This window comes from Staurois parvus, unplaced genomic scaffold, assembly GCF_062004578.1.
Source record: "Staurois parvus isolate SC_StPar_1 unplaced genomic scaffold, SC_StPar_1.0 ptg003779l, whole genome shotgun sequence".
Taxonomy (NCBI): domain Eukaryota; kingdom Metazoa; phylum Chordata; class Amphibia; order Anura; family Ranidae; genus Staurois; species Staurois parvus.
This window is the reverse complement of record NW_028321575.1, coordinates 1,805-24,593: the sequence shown is the minus strand read 5'-3', so window position 1 is coordinate 24,593 and position 22,789 is coordinate 1,805. Positions and strand designations below refer to the sequence as shown.

Here is a 22,789-nt window from a genome sequence, read left to right as displayed (position 1 = left end):
GTATGGCGGAATCTTCGTCTCGATTGTATGGCGGAATCTTCGTCTCGATTGTATGGCGGTGACGTGTCCTTGTTGTGTATGGCAGAATCTTCATCTCGGTGTGTATGGCAGAATCTTCATCTCGGTGTGTATGGCAGAATCTTCATCTCGCTTGTATGGCAGAATCTTCATCTCGGTGTGTATGGCGGAATCTTCGTCTCGATTGTATGGCGGAATCTTCGTCTCAATTGTATGGCGGAATCTTCATCTCACTTGTATGGCGGAATTTTCATCTCGGTGTGTATGGCGGAATCTTCGTCTCGATGTGTATGGCGGAATCTTCGTCTCGATTGTATGGCGGAATCTTCGTCTCGATTGTATGGCGGAATCTTCGTCTCGATTGTATGGCGGAATCTTCGTCCAATTGTATGGCGGAATCTTCGTCTCGATGTGTATGGCAGTGACGTGTCCTCGTTGTGTATGGAGGAATCTTCGTCTCGATTGTACGGTGGAATCTTCGCCCGATTGTATAGCGGAATCTTCGTCTCGATTGTATGGCAGAATCTTCATCTCGATGTGTATGGCGGCATCTTCGCCCGATTGTATGGCAGTGACGTGTCCTCGTTGTGAATGGCGGAATCTTCGCCCGATTGTATGGCGGTGACCTGTCCTCGTTGTGTATGGCGGAATCTTCGCCCGATTGTATGGCGGTGACGTGTCCTCGTTGTGTATGGCGGCATCTTCATCTCGATGTGTATGGCGGAATCTTCGCCCGATTGTATGGCAGAATCTTGGTCTCGTTGTGTATGGCAGTGACGTGTCCTCGATTATATGGCAGTGACGTGTCCTCGATTGTATGGCGGTGACGTGTCCCCGTTGTGTATGGTGGAATCTTCGATTGTATGGTGGTGACGTGTCCTCGATTGTATGGCAGTGACGTGTCCTCGATTGTATGGCGGTGACGTGTCCCCGTTGTGTATGGTGGAATCTTCGATTGTATGGCGGTGACGTGTCCTCGATTGTATGGCAGTGACGTGTCCTCGATTGTATGGCAGTGACGTGTCCTCGATTGTATGGCAGTGACGTGTCCTCGATTGTATGGCAGTGACGTGTCCTCGATTGTATGTCCCTGACGTGTCCTCGATTGTATGTCCCTGACGTGTCCTCGATTGTATGTCCCTGACGTGTCCTCGATTGTATGTCCCTGACGTGTCCTCGTTGTGTATGGCGGAATCTTCGCCCGATTGTATGTCCCTGACGTGTCCTCAATTGTATGGCAGTGACGTGTCCTCGATTGTATGTCCCTGACGTGTCCTCGTTGTGTATGGCGGAATCTTCGCCCGATTGTATGTCCCTGACGTGTCCTCGATTGTATGGGGGAATCTTCGCCCGATTGTATGTCCCTGACGTGTCCTCGTTGTGTATGGGGGAATCTTCGCCCGATTGTATGGCGGTGACGTGTCCTCGATTGTATGTCCCTGACGTGTCCCCGTTGTGTATGGCGGAATCTTCGCCCGATTGTATGTCCCTGACGTGTCCTCGATTGTATGTCCCTGACGTGTCCTCGATTGTATGTCCCTGACGTGTCCTCGATTGTATGTCCCTGACGTGTCCTTGATTGTATGGCAGTGACGTGTCCTCGATTGTATGTCCCTGACGTGTCCTCGTTGTGTATGGCGGAATCTTCGCCCGATTGTATGTCCCTGACGTGTCCTTGATTGTATGGCAGTGACGTGTCCTCGATTGTATGTCCCTGACGTGTCCTCGTTGTGTATGGCGGAATCTTCGCCCGATTGTATGTCCCTGACGTGTCCTCGATTGTATGGCAGTGACGTGTCCTCGATTGTATGTCCCTGACGTGTCCTCGTTGTGTATGGCGGAATCTTCGCCCGATTGTATGTCCCTGACGTGTCCTTGATTGTATGGCAGTGACGTGTCCTCGATTGTATGTCCCTGACGTGTCCTCGTTGTGTATGGCGGAATCTTTGCCCGATTGTATGTCCCTGACGTGTCCCCGTTGTGAATGACAGGAGCCGGGGAAGAGGTCGCAGCTCTGGAGGATGACGTGTGCCAAGATGCTGTGCCATGAGGGATCGTCTCCTCCTCATAACCCCAACAAGCCCCCCAGCGGACGCTCCCAGGACTCCTTAGTGCTGGACATCGCCGGACTGGCTGCCGTCACAGACAATCGGTATGTACAGAGAATCGCACAATCGCTCCACAAACACCAAGATAGGGCCCCTCCAATCCTTCCTGCAGGGGGAGGTGTCACCTCCATAATCGCCCCTCACAGCTGTATTTCAGGAATTGTGACATCATCGCAGGCAGTAACAGACTGCAGTTCACCTGATTACAGAAGTGCTCAGACTGGAAGAGGGAGGGGCAATACTTAGGGCCAATCAGGAGTCTTGCATTCACATATGCTGAAGGGAGAGGACCTTATGATTTAGTTGCTGTCCAATCACAGCCTGGGGGGAGGGGGGAGGGGGTTGCCTAGTTTTCTGAAGTGCAGTAATGTGGTCACTGGCCTGTCTGCTGCATGGCAGAGCTGTGTACTTCTCAGTACTGGAAGGACAAATGCTGCTGCAGGTTAGGAAGTCTCTCTGGCCGAGGTTCAACTCTTATCGAAAATCTTGTCAAGTGAAGCCGGGAGTGTGACGGCGGGGAATGAATGAACGATGGGGAATGGACGATGGGGGGGGAATGGACGACAGCGGGGAGTGAATGAACGATGGGGAATGGACGATGATGGGGGGGAATGGACGATGGGGGGGAATGGACGACAGCGGGGAGTGAATGGACGATGGGGGGGAATGGACGATGGGGGGGAATGGACGATGGGGGGGAATGGACGATGATGGGGGGGAATGGACAACAGCGGGGGGGGAATGGACGATGGGGGGGAATGGACGATGGGGGGGAATGGACGATGGGGGGGAATGGACGATGGGGGGGAATGGACGATGATGGGGGGGAATGGACGACAGCGGGGAGTGAATGAACGATGGGGAATAGACGACGATGGGGAATAGACGACGATGGGGAATGGACGACAGCGGGGAGTGAATGGACGATGACGGGGGGGAATGGACGATGACGGGGGGGAATGGACGACAGCGGGGAGTGAATGGACGACGATGGGGGGGAATGGACGACAGCGGGGAGTGAATGAACGATGGGGGGGAATGGACGATGACGGGGGGGAATGGACGATGACGGGGGGGAATGGACGATGACGGGGGGGAATGGACGATGACGGGGGGGAATGGACGATGACGGGGGGGAATGGACGACAGCGGGGAGTGAATGGACGACGATGGGGGGGAATGGACGATGGCAGGGAATGGACGACAGCGGGGAGTGAATGAACGATGGGGGGGAATGGACGACGGCGGGGAGTGAATGAACGATGGGGGGGAATGGACGACGGCGGGGAGTGAATGAACGATGGGGAATAGACGACGATGGGGAATGGACAATGGGGGGGAATGGACAATGATGGGGGGGAATGGAAGACAGCGGGGAGTGAATGGACGACGGCGGGGAGTGAATGAACGATGGGGGGGAATGGACGACGGCAGGGAGTGAATGAACGATGGGGGGGAATGGACGACGGCGGGGAGTGAATGAATGATGGGGGGGAATGGACGACGGCAGGGAGTGAATGAACGATGGGGGGGAATGGACGACAGCGGGCAGTGAATGAACGATGGGGAATAGACGACGATGGCAGGGAATGGACGACGGTGGGGAGTGAATGAACGATGAGGGGGAATGGACGACGGTGGGGAGTGAATGAACGATGGGGGGGAATGGACGATAGCAGGGAATGGACGACAGCAGGGAGTGAATGGACGATGGGGGGGAATGGACGACGGTGGGGAGTGAATGGATGATGGGGAATTGACAATGGCAGGGAGTGAACGATGGGTGGGGAATGGACAACGAGGGTGAGTGTATGAACAATGGCGAGGAATGAACAATGGCAGGGAGTGGACGATGGGGAGTGAATAAACGATGGCGGGGAGTGAATAAACGATGGCGGGGAGTGAATAAACGATGGCGGGGAGTGAATAAACGATGGCGGGGAGTGAACGATGGCGGGGAGTGAACGATGAGGGGGTGTGAGTGGACGATGAGGGGGAGTGAATAAACGATGGGGAGTGGACGATCGGGGGGAGTGAACGATGAGGGGGAGTGAACGATGGCGGGGAGTGAATAAACGATGGGGAGTGGACGATGGCGAGTGGACGATCGGGGGGAGTGAATGATGAGGGGGAGTGAATAAACGATGGGGAGTGGACGATCGGGGGGAGTGAATAAACGATGGGGAGTGGACGATGAGGGGGAGTGAATAAACGATTGGGAGTAACGATAGCGGGGAGTGGACGATGAGGGGGAGTGGACGATGAGGGGGAGTGGACGATGAGGGGGAGTGGACGATGAGGGGGAGTGGACGATGAGGGGGAGTGGACGATGAGGGGGAGTGGACGATGAGGGGGAGTGGACGATGAGGGGGAGTGGACGATGAGGGGGAGTGGACGATGGCGGGGAGTGGACGATGGCGGGGAGTGAATAAACGATGGCGGGGAGTGAACGATGAGGGGGTGTGAATAAACGATGGCGGGGAGTGGACGATGAGGGGGAGTGAATAAACGATGGGGAGTGGACGATCGGGGGGAGTGAACGATGAGGGGGAGTGAATAAACGATGGGGAGTGAACGATGGCGGGGAGTGAATAAACGATGGGGAGTGGACGATGGGGAGTGGACGATGGCGAGTGGACGATGGCGAGTGGACGATGGGGAGTGGACGATCGGGGGGAGTGAACGATGAGGGGGAGTGGACGATGGCGAGTGGACGATGGCGAGTGGACGATGAGGGGGAGTGAACGATGGCGGGGAGTGAATAAACGATGGGGAGTGGACGATGGCGAGTGGACGATCGGGGGGAGTGAATAAACGATGGGGAGTGGACGATCGGGGGGAGTGAACGATGAGGGGGAGTGAATAAACGATGGGGAGTAACGATGGCGGGGAGTGGACGATGAGGGGGAGTGAATAAACGATGGGGAGTAACGATGGCGGGGAGTGGACGATGAGGGGGAGTGAATAAACGATGGGGAGTGGACGATGGCGGGGAGTGAATAAACGATGGCGGGGAGTGAACGATGAGGGGGTGTGAATAAACGATGGCGGGGAGTGGACGATGAGGGGGAGTGAATAAACGATGGGGAGTGGACGATCGGGGGGAGTGGACGATCGGGGGGAGTGAACGATGAGGGGGAGTGAATAGATGAGGGGGAGTGAATAAACGATGGGGAGTGAACGATGGCGGGGAGTGAATAAACGATGGGGAGTGGACGATGGCGAGTGGACGATGGGGAGTGGACGATCGGGGGGAGTGAACGATGAGGGGGAGTGGACGATGGCGAGTGGACGATGGCGAGTGGACGATGGCGAGTGGACGATGGCGAGTGGACGATGGGGAGTGAATAAACGATGGGGAGTGAATAAACGATGGGGAGTGGACGATGAGGGGGAGTGGACGATGAGGGGGAGTGGACGATGGCGGGGAGTGGACGATGGCGGGGAGTGGACGATGGCGGGGAGTGGACGATGAGGGGGAGTGGACGATGAGGGGGAGTGGACGATGGCGGGGAGTGGACGATGGCGGGGAGTGAATAAACGATGGCGGGGAGTGAATAAACGATGGCGGGGAGTGAATAAACGATGGCGGGGTGTGAATAAACGATGGCGGGGAGTGGACGATGAGGGGGAGTGAATAAACGATGGGGAGTGGACGATTGGGGGGAGTGGACGATCGGGGGGAGTGAACGATGAGGGGGAGTGAATAGATGAGGGGGAGTGAATAAACGATGGGGAGTGAACGATGGCGGGGAGTGAATAAACGATGGGGAGTGGACGATGGCGGGGAGTGAATAAACGATGGCGAGTGGACGATGGGGAGTGGACGATGAGGGGGAGTGAATAAACGATGGGGAGTGAATAAACGATGGGGAGTGGACGATGAGGGGGAGTGAATAAACGGTGGGGAGTGGACGATGGGGGGGAGTGGACGATGGCGGGGAGTGGACGATGGCGGGGAGTGGACGATGAGGGGGTGTGAATAAACGATGGGGAGTGGACGATGAGGGGGAGTGAATAAACGATGGGGAGTGAATAAACGATGGGGAGTGGACGATGGCGAGTGGACGATGAGGGGGAGTGGACGATCGGGGGGAGTGAACGATGAGGGGGAGTGAATAAACGATGGGGAGTGAATAAACGATGGGGAGTGAATAAACGATGGGGAGTGAATAAACGATGGGGAGTGAACGATCGGGGGGAGTGAACGATCGGGGGGAGTGAACGATGAGGGGGAGTGAATAAACGATGGGGAGTGGACGATGGCGGGGAATGGACGATGAGGGGGAGTGAATAAACGATGGGGAGTGAATAAACGATGGGGAGTGGACGATGGGGAGTGGACGATCGGGGGGAGTGAACGATGAGGGGGAGTGAATAAACGATGGGGAGTGGACGATGGCGGGGAGTGAATAAACGATGGCGGGGAGTGAACGATGAGGGGGTGTGAATAAACGATGGCGAGTGGACGATGATGGGGAGTGGACGATCGGGGGGAGTGAACGATGAGGGGGAGTGAATAAACGATGGGGAGTGAATAAACGATGGGGAGTGGACGATGAGGGGGAGTGGACGATGAGGGGGAGTGGACGATGAGGGGGAGTGAACGATGGCGGTGGAGTGAACGATGAGGGGGTGTGAATAAACGATGGCGGGGAGTGGACGATGAGGGGGAGTGAATAAACGATGGGGAGTGGACGATCGGGGGGAGTGGACGATCGGGGGGAGTGAACGATGAGGGGGAGTGAATAAACGATGGGGAGTGGACGATGGCGAGTGGACGATGAGGGGGAGTGAATAAACGATGGGGAGTGGACGATGGGGAGTGGACGATCGGGGGGAGTGAATAAACGATGGGGAGTGAATAAACGATGGGGAGTGGACGATGAGGGGGAGTGGACGATGAGGGGGAGTGGACGATGAGGGGGAGTGGACGATGGCGGGGAGTGAACGATGAGGGGGTGTGAATAAACGATGGCGGGGAGTGGACGATGAGGGGGAGTGAATAAACGATGGGGAGTGGACGATCGGGGGGAGTGGACGATCGGGGGGAGTGAACGATGAGGGGGAGTGAATAAACGATGGGGAGTGGACGATGGCGAGTGGACGATGAGGGGGAGTGAATAAACGATGGGGAGTGGACGATGGGGAGTGGACGATCGGGGGGAGTGAACGATGAGGGGGAGTGGACGATGAGGGGGAGTGAATAAACAATGGGGAGTGGACGATGGCGGGGAGTGGACGATGGCGGGGAGTGAATAAACGATGGCGGGGAGTGAACGATGAGGGGGTGTGAATAAACGATGGGGAGTGGACGATGAGGGGGAGTAAATAAACGATGGGGAGTGAACGATGGCGGGGAGTGAATAAACGATGGGGAGTGGACGATGGGGAGTGGACGATGGCGAGTGGACGATGAGGGGGAGTGGACGATCGGGGGGAGTGAACGATGAGGGGGAGTGAATAAACGATGGGGAGTGAATAAACGATGGGGAGTGGACGATCGGGGGGAGTGAACGATCGGGGGGAGTGAATAAACGAGGGGGAGTGAATAAACGATGGGGAGTAACGATGGCGGGGAGTGGACGATGAGGGGGAGTGAATAAACGATGGGGAGTGGACGATGGCGGGGAGTGGACGATGGCGGGGAGTGGACGATGGCGGGGAGTGAATAAACGATGGCGGGGAGTGAATAAACGATGGCGGGGAGTGAACGATGAGGGGGTGTGAATAAACGATGGCGAGTGGACGATGAGGGGGAGTGAATAAACGATGGGGAGTGAACGATGAGGGGGAGTGAATAAACGATGGGGAGTGAATAAACGATGGGGAGTGGACGATGGCGAGTGGACGATGAGGGGGAGTGAATAAACGATGGGGAGTGGACGATGGCGAGTGGACGATGGGGAGTGGACGATGGGGAGTGGACGATCGGGGGGAGTGAACGATGAGGGGGAGTGGACGATGAGGGGGAGTGAATAAACGATGGGGAGTGGACGATGGCGAGGAGTGGACGATGGCGGGGAGTGAATAAACGATGGCGGGGAGTGAACGATGAGGGGGTGTGAATAAACGATGGGGAGTGGACGATGGCGAGTGGACGATGAGGGGGAGTGAATAAACGATGGGGAGTGGACGATGGCGAGTGGACGATGAGGGGGAGTGAATAAACGATGGGGAGTGGACGATGGCGAGTGGACGATGGGGAGTGGACGATCGGGGGGAGTGAACGATGAGGGGGAGTGAATAAACGATGGGGAGTAGACGATGGCGGGGAGTGGACGATGGCGGGGAGTGAATAAACGATGGCGGGGAGTGAACGATGAGGGGGTGTGAATAAACGATGGCGAGTGGACGATGAGGGGGAGTGAGTGAACGATGAGGGGGAGTGAATAAACGATGGGGAGTGAACGATGGCGGGGAGTGAATAAACGATGGGGAGTGGACGATGGCGAGTGGACGATGGCGAGTGGACGATGGCGAGTGGACGATCGGGGGGAGTGAACGATGAGGGGGAGTGAATAAACGATGGGGAGTGAATAAACGATGGGGAGTGAATAGATGAGGGGGAGTGAATAAACGATGGGGAGTAACGATGGCGGGGAGTGAATAAACGATGGCGGGGAGTGAATAAACGATGGGGAGTGAACGATGAGGGGGAGTGAATAAACGAGGGGGAGTGAATAAACGATGGGGAGTGAACGATGGCGAGTGGACGATGAGGGGGAGTGAATAAACGATGGGGAGTGGACGATCGGGGGGAGTGGACGATCGGGGGGAGTGGACGATGGCGGGGAGTGGACGATGGCGGGGAGTGGACGATGGCGGGGAGTGGACGATGGCGGGGAGTGGACGATGGCGGGGAGTGGACGATGGCGGGGAGTGGACGATGGCGGGGAGTGGACGATGAGGGGGAGTGGACGATGGCGGGGAGTGGACGATGGCGGGGAGTGGACGATGGCGGGGAGTGGACGATGGCGGGGAGTGGACGATGGCGGGGAGTGGACGATGGCGGGGAGTGGACGATGGCGGGGAGTGGACGATGAGGGGGAGTGGACGATGGTGGGGAGTGGACGATGGCGGGGAGTGGACGATGGCGGGGAGTGGACGATGGCGGGGAGTGGACGATGATGGGGAGTGGACGATGGGGGGGAGTGGACGATCGGGGGGAGTGGACGATGGCGGTGAATGTATGTGAAGTTCCTGGAGCTGCTCCCTTCATGGTGCAGATGTTTCCATTGTTCCTTCTATTATTGTTCTAGGTATGAGCCGCTGATGTTGAGGAGACAGGACCGCAGGAGGAGTACCACACAGACATGGTGCTTCCAGGATGGAAAGCTTAGCTGCAGTTTACCCGGATTGGTTGTCCAGGTGAGTCCTCCATCAATCAATCCTCAGTACAGATCTGAGTACAACTATAACAGCTGACAAGACAATGAATGGTTTCCGTCGCATTCAATCCCAATAATATTCTGTCCAGCGGGACGGCTAATGGAACTTCTGCTGAACCATCCGGCTGGACCCCTCTGAACTGAACCCTATTGAACCGGCCAGGGGGAACCTTTTTTAACTGGCCTGCTGGATCCCTTTGAACCGGCCAGCTGTGTATGGGGGGGCTATCACCTGTGTATGGGGGGGCTATCACCTGTGTATGGGGGGGCTATCACCTGTGTATGGGGGGGGCTATCACCTGTGTATGGGGGGGGCTATCACCTGTGTATGGGGGGGGGCTATCACCTGTGTATGGGGGGGGCTATCACCTGTGTATGGGGGGGGCTATCACCTGTGTATGGGGGGGCTCACCTGAGATTCCACTCGTTCCAAGTTATTAAATCTGATTGTGTATGGCCGTCCCATTCCATTTGTCGGGAATCATAGCCTTGAAGGAGTCACAGAGTAGGATGGATTCGTCTGCTGGAGGGAGGTTTGGTCCCGTGGAGGGAGGTTTGGTCCCGTGGAGGGAGGTTTGGTCCCGTGGAGGGAGATTTGGCCCCGTGGAGGGAGATTTGGCCCCGTGGAGGGAGATTTGGCCCCGTGGAGGGAGGATTGGCCCCGTGGAGGGAGGTTTGGCCCCGTGGAGGCACATCATCTCATTTATTCAGCTACCACCCCACCATCCAATGAACAGGACTCACTGGTCACGGAGGCGGTCTCATGGGGGGCGGGGATCTTTGTAGGGCTTATCCATGAATTCAGGAAAGTCACGCCCCGGAAGCCAAGTGAGGCTCATTGTGGGAGGAGCACAGAGGAGAAAAACCAGCAGGAGGCATATTGTGGGAGGAGCACAGAGGAGACAAACCAGCAGGGGGTGTATCGTGGGAGGAGCACAGAGGAGACAAACCAGCAGGAGGCGTATTGTGGGAGGAGCACAGAGGAGACAAACCAGCAGGAGGCGTATTGTGGGAGGAGCACAGAGGAGACAAACCACCAGGAGGCGTATTGTGGGAGGAGCAGAGGAGACAAACCACCAGGAGGCGTATTGTGGGAGGGGCACAGGGGAGACAAACCACCAGGAGGCATATTGTGGGAGGAGCGCAGAGGAGACAAACCAGCAGGAGGCGTATTGTGGGAGGGGCACAGGGGAGACAAACCACCAGGAGGCGTATTGCGGGAGGAGCACAGGGGAGACAAACCACCAGGAGGCGTATTGTGGGAGGGGCACAGGGGAGACAAACCACCAGGAGGCGTATTGTGGGAGGAGCACAGGGGAGACAAACCAGCAGGAGGCGTATTGTGAGAGGAGCACAGAGGAGACAAACCACCAGGAGGCGTATTGTGGGAGGAGCACAGAGGAGACAAACCAGCAGGAGGCGTATTGTGAGAGGAGCACAGAGGAGACAAACCACCAGGAGGCGTATTGTGGGAGGAGCACAGAGGAGACAAACCAGCAGGAGGCGTATTGTGGGAGGAGCACAGAGGAGACAAACCAGTAGAATTCAGATTTACTCCGCAGTGCATCCTGGGGGACACAGCGGGACTCCTCCACACACAGCTGAACATTGGGGGACGTTCCACATGGAGTCATCACCGCTCCCAGGGCTGCAATGCTTCCCTATATATCATACAGCACCGCCCTGGAGCAGTTTCTGAGGCCAGGCTGCATTGTACCTCAGGAAGCCAAATGGTTTCATACTTTGGTGCTTGGCAGCCCCGACTCTGCTGATTGGCTGCAGTTCTAAGGACAACCCCTGAGGTGTGATGTATACCCCTTCCCTGGGCGCGGTCTCTCTCTGACGTGTCACATTGGTTGGATTCTGTATGTTACGTGTTCCTTCATTATTTTTGTGTGAATTTCAGGCTCGGAATGGGGTGTCGGGGTTGCATGATGGAGCCGAGGTGGTGCTGGGACCTGACGCCTCTCTGGAACTAGTGGGCCCGGTCCCCAGGGAGCAGCAGTTTATAAACCAGAAGATGAGGCCGGGATCCGGCGTTCTGTCCGTCAGAGTCATCCCAGACGGGCCCACAAGAGTCCTACAGGTAGAGCTGTGCGTTGGGAAGCCATGATTGGACGGAAGGAGACCAATGGGCTGAATGGGAGATGAAAGGTTCAGGGGGGACGTCCCATTTATAGATGTCATGTGATGTTAAAGAGGACAAATGACCCCAGCAATCTGGTGTATGAGGAGAATAAGGGGCCACAGCCCAGGTTGTCACCGAGATTTCAATGTCAGAAGACAGTAGAAGACCCCGTAAGGATTTTTTTAAATTGGCAAATTTTTTTCCCACAAAAGTGGAGTTATGAGGCCTTTGTAGTGCAGGAACTCCTCCCTTCTGAGTCACTTATTGTCTACACCCCCTACCCGCCTCCGAGCTCCTTACCTTGGCTCCGCCCCTACCCGCCTCCGAGCTCCTTCACTTGGTTCCGCCCCCTACCCGCCTCCGAGCTCCTTCACTTGGTTCTGCCCCCTACCCGCCTCCGAGCTCCTTCACTTGGTTCCGCCCCCTACCCACCTCCGAGCTCCTTCACTTGGTTCCACCCCCGAGCTCCTTTACTTGCTTCCCCCTCTACCCACCTCCGAGCTCCTTCACTTGGTTCCGCCCCCTACCCACCTCTGAGCTCCTTCACTTGGTTCCGCCCCCTACCCACCGACCCACCTCCGAGCTCCTTCACTTGGTTCCGCCCCCTACCCACCGACCCACCTCCGAGCTCCTTCACTTGGTTCCGCCCCCTACCCACCTCCGAGCTCCTTCACTTGGTTCCGCCCCCTACCCACCTCCGAGCTCCTTCACTTGGTTCCACCCCCTACCCACCTCCGAGCTCCTTCACTTGGTTCCGCCCCCTACCCACCTCCGAGCTCCTTCACTTGGTTCCGCCCCCTACCCACCTCCGAGCTCCTTCACTTGGTTCCACCCCCTACCCACCGACCCACCTCCGAGCTCCTTCATTTGGTTCCGCCCCCTACCCACCTCTGAGCTCCTTTCACTTGGTTCCGCCCCCTACCCACCTCTGAGCTCCTTTCACTTGGTTCCGCCCCCTACCCGCCTCCGAGCTCCTTCACTTGGTTTCGCCCCCTACCCGCCTCCGAGCTCCTTCACTTGGTTCCGCCCCCTACCCAACTCCGAGCTCCTTCACTTGGTTCCGCCCCCTACCCAACTCCGAGCCCCTTCTCTTGGTTCTACCCCCTACCCAACTCCGAGCTCCTTCACTTGGTTCCACCCCCTAACCACCAACCCACCTCCGAGCTCCTTCACTTGGTTCTGCCCCCTACCCACCTCCGAGCTCCTTCACTTGGTTCCGCCCCCTACCCACCTCCGAGCTCCTTCACTTGGTTCCGCCCCCTACCCAACTCCGAGCTCCTTCACTTGGTTCCACCCCCTACCCACCTCCGAGCTCCTTCACTTGGTTCCGCCCCCTACCCACCGACCCACCTCCGAGCTCCTTCACTTGGTTCCGCCCCCTACCCACCGACCCACCTCCGAGCTCCTTCACTTGGTTCCGCCCCCTACCCACCGACCTACCTCCGAGCTCCTTCACTTGGTTCTGCCCCCTACCCACCTCCGAGCTCCTTCACTTGGTTCCGCCCCAACCCAACTCCGAGCTCCTTCACTTGGTTCCGCCCCCTACCCAACTCCGAGCTCCTTCACTTGGTTCCACCCCCTACCCACCGACCCACCTCCGAGCTCCTTCACTTGGTTCCGCCCCCTACCCACCTCCGAGCTCCTTTTCTTGGTTCCGCCCCCTACCCACCTCCGAGCTCCTTCACTTGGTTCCGCCCCCTACCCAACTCCGAGCTCCTTCACTTGGTTCCACCCCCTACCCAACTCCGAGCTCCTTCACTTGGTTCCACCCCCTACCCAACTCCGAGCTCCTTCACTTGGTTCCACCCCCTACCCAACTCCGAGCTCCTTCACTTGGTTCCACCCCCTACCCACCGACCCACCTCCGAGCTCCTTCACTTGGTTCCGCCCCCTACCCACCGACCCACCTCCGAGCTCCTTTTCTTGGTTCCGCTCCCTACCCACCTCCGAGCTCCTTCACTTGGTTCCGCCCCCTACCCACCTCCGAGCTCCTTCACTTGGTTCCGCCCCCTACCCACCTCCGAGCTCCTTCACTTGGTTCCGCCCCCTACCCACCTCCGAGCTCCTTCACTTGGTTCCGCCCCCTACCCACCTCCGAGCTCCTTCACTTGGTTCCACCCCCTACCCAACTCCGAGCTCCTTCACTTGGTTCCACCCCCTACCCACCGACCCACCTCCGAGCTCCTTCACTTGGTTCTGCCCCCTACCCACCGACCCACCTCCGAGCTCCTTTTCTTGGTTCCGCCCCCTACCCACCTCCGAGCTCCTTCACTTGGTTCCGCCCCCTACCCACCTCCGAGCTCCTTCACTTGGTTCCGCCCCCTACCCACCTCCGAGCTCCTTCACATGGTTCCGACCCAACTCCGAGCTCCTTCACTTGGTTCCACCCCCTACCCACCGACCCACCTCCGAGCTCCTTCACTTGGTTCTGCCCCCTACCCACCTCCGAGCTCCTTCACTTGGTTCTGCCCCCTACCCACCTCCGAGCTCCTTCACTTGGTTCCACCCCCTACCCAACTCCGAGCTCCTTCACTTGGTTCCACCCCCTACCCACCTCCGAGCTCCTTCACTTGGTTCCGCCCCCTACCCACCGACCCATCTCCGAGCTCCTTCACTTGGTTTCGCCCCCTACCCACCGACCCACCTCCGAGCTCCTTCACTTGGTTCTGCCCCCTACCCACCTCCGAGCTCCTTCACTTGGTTCCGCCCTGACCCAACTCCGAGCTCCTTCACTTGGTTCCGCCCCTGACCCACCTCCGAGTTCCTTTTCTTGGTTCCGCCCCCAACCCACCTCCGAGCTCCTTTTCTTGGTTCCGCCCCCTACCCACCTCCGAGCTCCTTCACTTGGTTCCGCCCCCTACCCACCTCCGAGCTCCTTCACTTGGTTCCGCCCCCTACCCACCTCCGAGCTCCTTCACTTGGTTCCGCCCCCTACCCACCTCCGAGCTCCTTCACTTGGTTCCGCCCCCTACCCACCTCCGAGCTCCTTCACTTGGTTCCGCCCCCTACCCACCGACCCACCTCCGAGCTCCTTCACTTGGTTCCACCCCCTACCCACCGACCCACCTCCGAGCTCCTTCACTTGGTTCCGCCCCCTACCCACCTCCGAGCTCCTTTTCTTGGTTCCGCCCCCGACCCACCTCCGAGCTCCTTTTCTTGGTTCCGCCCCCGACCCACCTCCGAGCTCCTTCACTTGGTTCCGCCCCCTACCCACCTCCGAGCTCCTTCACTTGGTTCCGCCCCCTACCCACCTCCGAGCTCCTTCACTTGGTTCCGCCCCCTACCCACCTCCGAGCTCCTTCACTTGGTTCCGCCCCCTACCCACCGACCCACCTCCGAGCTCCTTCACTTGGTTCCGCCCCCTACCCACCTCCGAGCTCCTTTTCTTGGTTCCGCCCCCGACCCACCTCCGAGCTCCTTTTCTTGGTTCCGCCCCCGACCCACCTCCGAGCTCCTTTTCTTGGTTCCGCCCCCGACCCACCTCCGAGCTCCTTCACTTGGTTCCGCCCCCTACCCACCTCCTAGTTTAACTCCTTTTAGAGAATACAGAGAGTATCATTCTGTGGTGCTAAATAATTTATGGAATTTGTTAATAACAAGAAAAGCAGAAAAATAGATCCTCTGCAGCCAGCAGCAATAGACTCTCCCCCCCCCCCCCCAGCAACAATAGATTCCTCCAGCAACAATGGACCCTCAAAACAAAGTACCACCCCAGCGGCAATAGACCCCCAGCAGCTACAGCAGATCTCCCAGCAGCCAGCAACAATAGATTGACCCCTCCCTTCCATTGACCTCCCCAGCAACAATAGATTGACCCCTCCCTTCCATTGACCTCCCCAGCAACAATAGATTGACCCCTCCCTTCCATTGACCTCCACAGCAACAATAGATTGACCCCTCCCTTCCATTGACCTCCCCAGCAACAATAGATTGACCCCTCCCTTCCATTGACCTCCCCAGCAACAATAGATTGACCCCTCCCTTCCATTGACCTCCCCAGCAACAATAGATTGACCCCTCCCTTCCATTGACCTCCCCAGCAACAATAGATTGACCCTTCCCTTCCATTGACCTCCCCAGCAACAATAGATTGACCCCTCCCTTCCATTGACCTCCCCAGCAACAATAGATTGACCCTTCCCTTCCATTGACCTCCCCAGCAACAATAGATTGACCCTTCCCTTCCATTGACCTCCCCAGCAACAATAGATTGACCCCTCCCTTCCATTGACCTCCCCAGCAACAATATATTGACCCCTCCCTTCCATTGACCTCCCCAGCAACAATAGATTGACCCCTCCCTTCCATTGACCTCCCCAGCAACAATAGATTGACCCCTCCCTTCCATTGACCTCCCCAGCAACAATAGATTGACCCCTCCCTTCCATTGACCTCCCCAGCAACAATAGATTGACCCCTCCCTTCCATTGACCTCCCCAGCAACAATAGATTGACCCCTCCCTTCCATTGACCTCCCCAGCAACAATAGATTGACCCCTCCCTTCCATTGACCTCCCCAGCAACAATACATTGACCCCTCCCTTCCATTGACCTCCCCAGCAACAATACATTGACCCCTCCCTTCCATTGACCTCCCCAGCAACAATAGATTGACCCCTCCCTTCCATTGACCTCCCCAGCAACAATAGATTGACCCCTCCCTTCCATTGACCTCCCCAGCAACAATAGATTGACCCCTCCCTTCCATTGACCTCCCCAGCAACAATAGATTGACCCCTCCCTTCCATTGACCTCCCCAGCAACAATAGATTGACCCCTCCCTTCCATTGACCTCCCCAGCAACAATAGATTGACCCCTCCCTTCCATTGACCTCCCCAGCAACAATAGATTGACCCCTCCCTTCCATTGACCTCCCCAGCAACAATAGACCACCACACAAAATAGATCCCCCAGCCGCCAGCAACAACAGATCCTCCAGCCCCCCTCACATCACATGCTTTCAGTGCTGGAGGTGCCAGAACTGCGTTTCCACTGAAAAAAAGTCCTGAGAGTTCTCCTTTAAAGTCCAAACTATGAAACCTGAAAAAAGTGTCTGCAGCCTTCACATGTAAGGGGGTGGTGGGCGGTCATATGTGACATCCATGTTCCTGGGTACACGTTAAGGGCTTCTTATGTCAGTGGCAGAACCTTCCTTCATACATGTTCCTGGGTACACGTTAGGCGTTTGGTATGTCAGTGGCAGAACCTTCCTTCATACATGTTCCTGGGTACACGTTAGGCGTTTGGTATGTCAGTGGCAGAACCTTCCTTCATACATGTTCCTGGGTACACGTTAGGCGTTTGGTATGTCAGTGGCAGAACCTTCCTTCATACATGTTCCTGGGTACACGTTAGGTGTTTGGTATGTCAGTGGCAGAACCTTCCTTCATACATGTTCCTGGGTACACGTTAGGCGTTTGGTATGTCAGTGGCAGAACCTTCCTTCATACATGTTCCTGGGTACACGTTAGGTATGTCAGTGGCAGAACCTTCCTTCATACATGTTCCTGGGTACACGTTAGGTATGTCAGTGGCAGAACCTTCCTTCATACATGTTCCTGGGTACACGTTAGGCATTTGGTATGTCAGTGGCAGAACCTTCCTTCATACATGTTCCTGGGTACACGTTAGGTATGTCAGTGGCAGAACCTTCCTTCATACATGTTCCTGGGTACACGTTAGGTATGTCAGTGGCAGAACCTTCCTTCATACATGTTCCTGGGTACACGTTAGGTATGTCAGTGGCAGAACCTTCCTTCATACATGTTGGGTCGGTCTTAGTAACAGACGATTGAATTTGCTTTGCAGATAACAGACTTCAGCCAGCGCAGAAGCAATCGTCTTTCCAGCGAATTGGATGAACTGGAGATGAGGAAGTTCAAGAGTCCGGATGAAGATCAGGAGCTGGAGGTCCTCAGACACGGCCGGGGGGGGGGGGACACGGTGACAACTCTCACAGCCGAGGTGACGCCCATTCTTTGTCTTTCCAGGTTACGGTGAAGTTACAGGAAGGAATCGGCATTTCACTGATTAATAAAGTTCCAGAAGAGTTGGTGTTCGTCAGCCTCATGGGCATCGATGTCCACTACACACATCTGGCCACCAGCCAGGTCCTGGAGCTCAACATCCAGAACCTTCAGGTACATCGTCCATACGGCTCCATCATATTCCTGCCTCGTCCTATAATAAGGCGGCTCCCAAAATACAGCCAGGTTTCCTGGTATTATTATTATTATAGAGGATTTATATGGCGGCAGAAGGTTCGCTCAGCGTTGTACATTGTAGTGGGGACAGAACATGAGACAAGACAGTTCAATACACGAGGGGGGCGAGGGCCCTGATCCTGGGAGCTTACAGTCTAGGAGGGAGGGGGTAGTGGTACAGGAGGAAGTGGCTGTGGGGGATGGAGTGGTAGGAGGAGTGGAGGAGATCGGCTGTTAGGTGAGGGCGGGGTAGGCTTCCCTGAAGAGGTGGGTTTTCAGGGTGCGCCTGAAGGTGAGGAGGGAAGGTGACAGTCTGATGGATTGGGGTAGTGAGTTCCAGAGGATGGGGAAGCCCTGGAGAAGTCCTGCAGTCGGGCGTGGGAGGAGGAGACCAGGGAGCTAGAGAGTAGGAGGTCCTGTGAGGAGTGAAGATTACGGGTTGGGTGGTATTTGGGTATCAGGTCGGTGAGGTAGTTCGGGGCGGAGTTATGAATGGCTTTGTATGTCAGTGTTAGGAGTTTGAATTTTATGCGTTGGGCAATCGGGAGCCAGTGGAGGGAATACAGAGGGGGGTGGAGGACACTGAATGGAGGCCAGTGGAGGGATTGACAGAGGGGGGTGGAGGACACTGAGTGGAGGCCAGTGGAGGGAATGACAGAGAGGGGTGGAGGACACTGAGTGGAGGCCAGTGGAGGGAATGACAGAGAGGGGTGGAGGCCAGTGGAGGGATTGGCAGAGAGGGGTGGAGGACACGGGGTGGAGGCCAGTGGAGGGATTGGCAGAGAGGGGTGGAGGACACTGAGTGGAGGCCAGTGGAGGGAATGACAGAGAGGGGTGGAGGACACTGAGTGGAGGCCAGTGGAGCGATTGGCAGAGAGGGGTGAAGGACACTGAGTGGAGGCCAGTGGAGCGATTGGCAGAGAGGGGTGAAGGACACTGAGTGGAGGCCAGTGGAGCGATTGGCAGAGAGGGGTGGAGGACACTGAGTGGAGGCCAGTGGAGGGAATGACAGAGAGGGGTGGAGGCCAGTGGAGGGATTGGCAGAGAGGGGTGGAGGACACTGAGTGGAGGCCAGTGGAGGGAATGACAGAGGGGGGTGGCAGAAGCGGAGCGGTTGGTGAGGTGGATGAGTCTGGCCGCTGAGTTCAGGATAGACTGAAGCGGGGAGAGCCTGTGATGAGGTCGGCCGGTGAGGAGGGAGTTGCAGTAGTCCAGACGTGATATAATGAGGGGGTGAACGAGTAGTTTAGTAGTGTCTGGGGTGAGGAACGAACGTATTTTGGAGATGTTGCGGAGGTGGAGTCTGCATGAATTTGCCAACGATTGGACTTGAGGCTGGAAGGACAGATTGGAGTCTAGAGTGACACCCAGGACTTTGGCTTGCGGGGTGGGACTGATGGTGGCGTTGTTGGTCGTGATAGAAAGGGGGGGGGGCGCGGGTTGGGGGGGAAATCAGGAGCTCGGTTTCGGAAAGGTTTCATTTGAGGAAGTGGAGTGACATGCAGTCAGATATGTCGCTCAGTAGGTGTGTTATTCGGGCGGAGACTGAGGTGGTGGGGGGCGGAGACTGAGGTGGTGAGGTGGGGGGCGGAGACTGAGGTGGTGAGGTGGGGGGGCGGAGACTGAGGTGGGGGGCGGAGACTGAGGTGGGGGGTGGAGAGATATATTTGTGTGTCGTCGGCATAGAGGTGGTAGTTGAAGCTGTGAGAGTGTATGAGTTGGCCGAGGGAGGAGGTGTAGATGGAGAAGAGAAGGGGCCCGAGGACAGAGCCTTGGGGGACCCCAACAGAGAGGGGGAGGTGGCAGCGTTATGGGTAACGCTGAAGGAGCGTTGTGATAGGTAGGATGAGAGCCAGGAGAGGGCGGAGTCTCTGATGCCGAGGGAGTGTAGTTTAGTAAGGAGGAGGGGGTGGTGGACGGTGTTGAAGGCCGCGGAGAGGTCGAGGAGTAGGAGGATGGAGTAATGGCCGTTGGCTTTGGCGGTTAGCGTACTCTGCTGTGAATGTGACTCAATGTGTCTCCAAATGGCTTTACCCTACTGGGTGGCCCCTCCAGGTTGAATCGCCCACCAATTGTAATTAAAGCAGAACTAAAGTCTCTGTACTTACCTGTCCAACAGTACTGCACCAGTGCTGGCATCTTCAAATGAGCGCTGGTGTTCGAGCCTCTTCATTGGCCAGCGGGGGGATGATGTCACTCCTGCACATGAGGCCGTCATCCCGACACTCAGAGACCGGCCAGCACTGTAAGCTGAGCTGCACATGCTCAGTATAGTTTACACAGCGAGCGGGAAGGTCAGGGCATTCCTCAGGCATCTTCTGCAGCAACAGCCTGAAATTCAGACTTCAGTTCCAAGTCAATGACTCAGCAGATCAGTGGTGGTCAATAGAGAGAGACTGAGACCCAGACATTCGGACATTGTCAGAGACTCCATGTTGCAGGAGATCGTTGCAGATGGTAGACGTGCTATGGGAGATGGTCAGAGAGGAGATGGTGAAGACTGGGGACCTGCTACGGGAGATGGTCAGAGAGGAGATGGTGAAGACTGGGGACGTGCTACGGGAGATGGTCAGAGAGGAGATGGTGAAGACTGGGGACGTGCTACGGGAGACGGTCAGAGGAGATGGTGAAGACTGGGGACGTGCTACGGGAGACGGTCAGAGAGGAGATGGTGAAGACTGGGGACGTGCTACGGGAGACGGTCAGAGAGGAGATGGTGAAGACTGGGGACCTGCTACGGGAGATGGTCAGAGAGGAGATGGTGAAGACTGGGGACGTGCTACGGGAGACGGTCAGAGGAGATGGTGAAGACTGGGGACGTGCTACGGGAGACGGTCAGAGAGGAGATGGTGAAGACTGGGGACGTGCTATGGGAGACAGTAAGAGAGGAGATGGGGAAGACTGCGGACCTGCTACGGGAGATGGTCAGAGAGGAGATGGTGAAGACTGGGGACATGCTACGGGAGACGGTCAGAGGAGATGGGGAAGACTGGGGACGTGCTACGGGAGATGGTCAGAGAGGAGATGGGGAAGACTGGGGACGTGCTACGGGAGATGGTCAGAGAGGAGATGGGGAAGACTGGGGACGTGCTACAGGAGACGGTCAGAGAGGAGATGGTGAAGACTGGGGACGTGCTACGGGAGACGGTCAGAGAGGAGATGGTGAAGACTGGGGACGTGCTACGGGAGATGGTCAGAGAGGAGATGGTGAAGACTGGGGACATGCTACAGGAGACAGTCAGGAGATGGGGAAGACTGGGGACATGCTACGGGAGACGGTCAGAGGAGATGGGGAAGACTGGGGACATGCTACGGGAGACGTTCAGAGAGGAGATGGTGAAGACTGCGGACCTGCTACGGGAGATGGTCAGAGAGGAGATGGTGAAGACTGCGGACCTGCTACGGGAGATGGTCAGAGAGGAGATGGTGAAGACTAGGGACGTGCTACGGGAGATGGTCAGAGAGGAGATGGTGAAGACTGGGGACATGCTACAGGAGACAGTCAGGAGATGGGGAAGACTGGGGACATGCTACGGGAGACGTTCAGAGAGGAGATGGTGAAGACTGCGGACCTGCTACGGGAGATGGTCAGAGAGGAGATGGTGAAGACTGGGGATGTGCTACAGGTGACAGTCAGGAGATGGGGAAGACTGGGGACGTGCTACGGGAGATGGTCAGAGAGGAGATGGGGAAGACTGGGACATGCTACGGGAGATGGTCAGAGAGGAGATGGGGAAGACTGGGGACATGCTACGGGAGATGGTCAGAGAGGAGATGGGGAAGACTGGGGACATGCTTCGGGAGATGGTCAGAGAGGAGATGGTGAAGACTGGGGACGTGCTACGGGAGACGGTCAGAGAGGAGATGGGGAAGACTGGGGACATGCTACGGGAGACAGTTCTAGACCAGAGACGCATTACATGAGATGGTTCTAGACTGGAGACGCCCCTAGTCACGGGTCTGTACACATGGGGGACTTTCACACCGAGGAGCTTCCCTGTGTATGTGAATGTACATCCGTGTATGGTTTCACACTCAGGCGCTGCGCTGGCGGTGCGGTGTTATAACTCCGGCTCGCGGCATGTTTGAGGCATCTTTGAAGCATGTTTCGGGCATCTTTGAGGCATGTTTGGGACTGAGGGGCTCAGTGGTCATGGTGGAGTCTGCTCCGTTGTCATCTGAATTCCATTCTTTCCTCCAATCAATTAGGTTGACAACCAACTGATCGGCACCACTCAGCCCGCCATGCTCTACGCCACGCCAAGGACTGCGGACAGTTCAGAGATGGACTCCGGCCCGGCCATACAGGTCAATGCAATGAAGGTTCCCAGCAAGAACGCCCTGACTGACCTGTACAGGTATGATGGCAGGGAAGGGAACTATGACTCCTCTCCTATTCTCCCTCCTCCTCCCTCCTCCCTCCTCCCTCCCTCCTCCGACTCCTCCCTCCTCCGACTCCTCCTCCTCCCTCCTCCTCCTCCTCCTCCCTCCTCCTCCTCCTCCTCCCTCCTCCTCCTCCCTCCCTCCTCCGACTCCTCCTCCCTCCTCCTCCTCCTCCTCCCTCCTCCGACTCCTCCTCCTCCTCCGACTCCTCCTCCCTCCTCCTCCTCCTCCTCCTCCTCCCTCCTCCGACTCCTCCTCCCTCCTCCGACTCTCCTCCTCCCTCCTCCGACTCCTTCTCCTCCTCCTTCGACTCCTCCCCCCGACTCCTCCCCCCTCCGACTCCGCCGACTCCTCCCCCTCCGACTCCGCCGACTCCTCCCCCCTCCGACTCCCCCCGACTCCTCCCCCCTCCGACTCCGCCGACTCCTCCCCCCTCCGACTCCGCCGACTCCTCCCCCCTCCGACTCCCCCGACTCCTCCGACTCCCCCGACTCCTCCGACTCCCCCGACTCCTCCCCCCTCCGACTCCCCCGACTCCTCCCCCCTCCGACTCCCCC

General features: G+C 57.2%; 1 protein-coding gene across 1 annotated transcript in view; it reads left to right on the top strand.

Annotated features, from left to right (window-relative positions):
* The window catches only part of LOC149427423 (intermembrane lipid transfer protein VPS13D-like), a gene marked incomplete at both ends in the record, with an annotated part of 48,408 nt that extends 26,201 nt beyond the window's left edge, over positions 1-22,207 (top strand). Inside the window, 6 exons of the mRNA XM_089668055.1 lie at positions 2,010-2,170; positions 9,389-9,497; positions 11,424-11,603; positions 17,455-17,556; positions 17,637-17,786; positions 22,059-22,207. Coding sequence (XP_089524181.1) covers positions 2,010-2,170; positions 9,389-9,497; positions 11,424-11,603; positions 17,455-17,556; positions 17,637-17,786; positions 22,059-22,207 — 851 coding nt within the window. The remainder of the gene's footprint in view (positions 1-2,009; positions 2,171-9,388; positions 9,498-11,423; positions 11,604-17,454; positions 17,557-17,636; positions 17,787-22,058) is intronic.
* Positions 22,208-22,789: the final 582 nt, after the last annotated feature.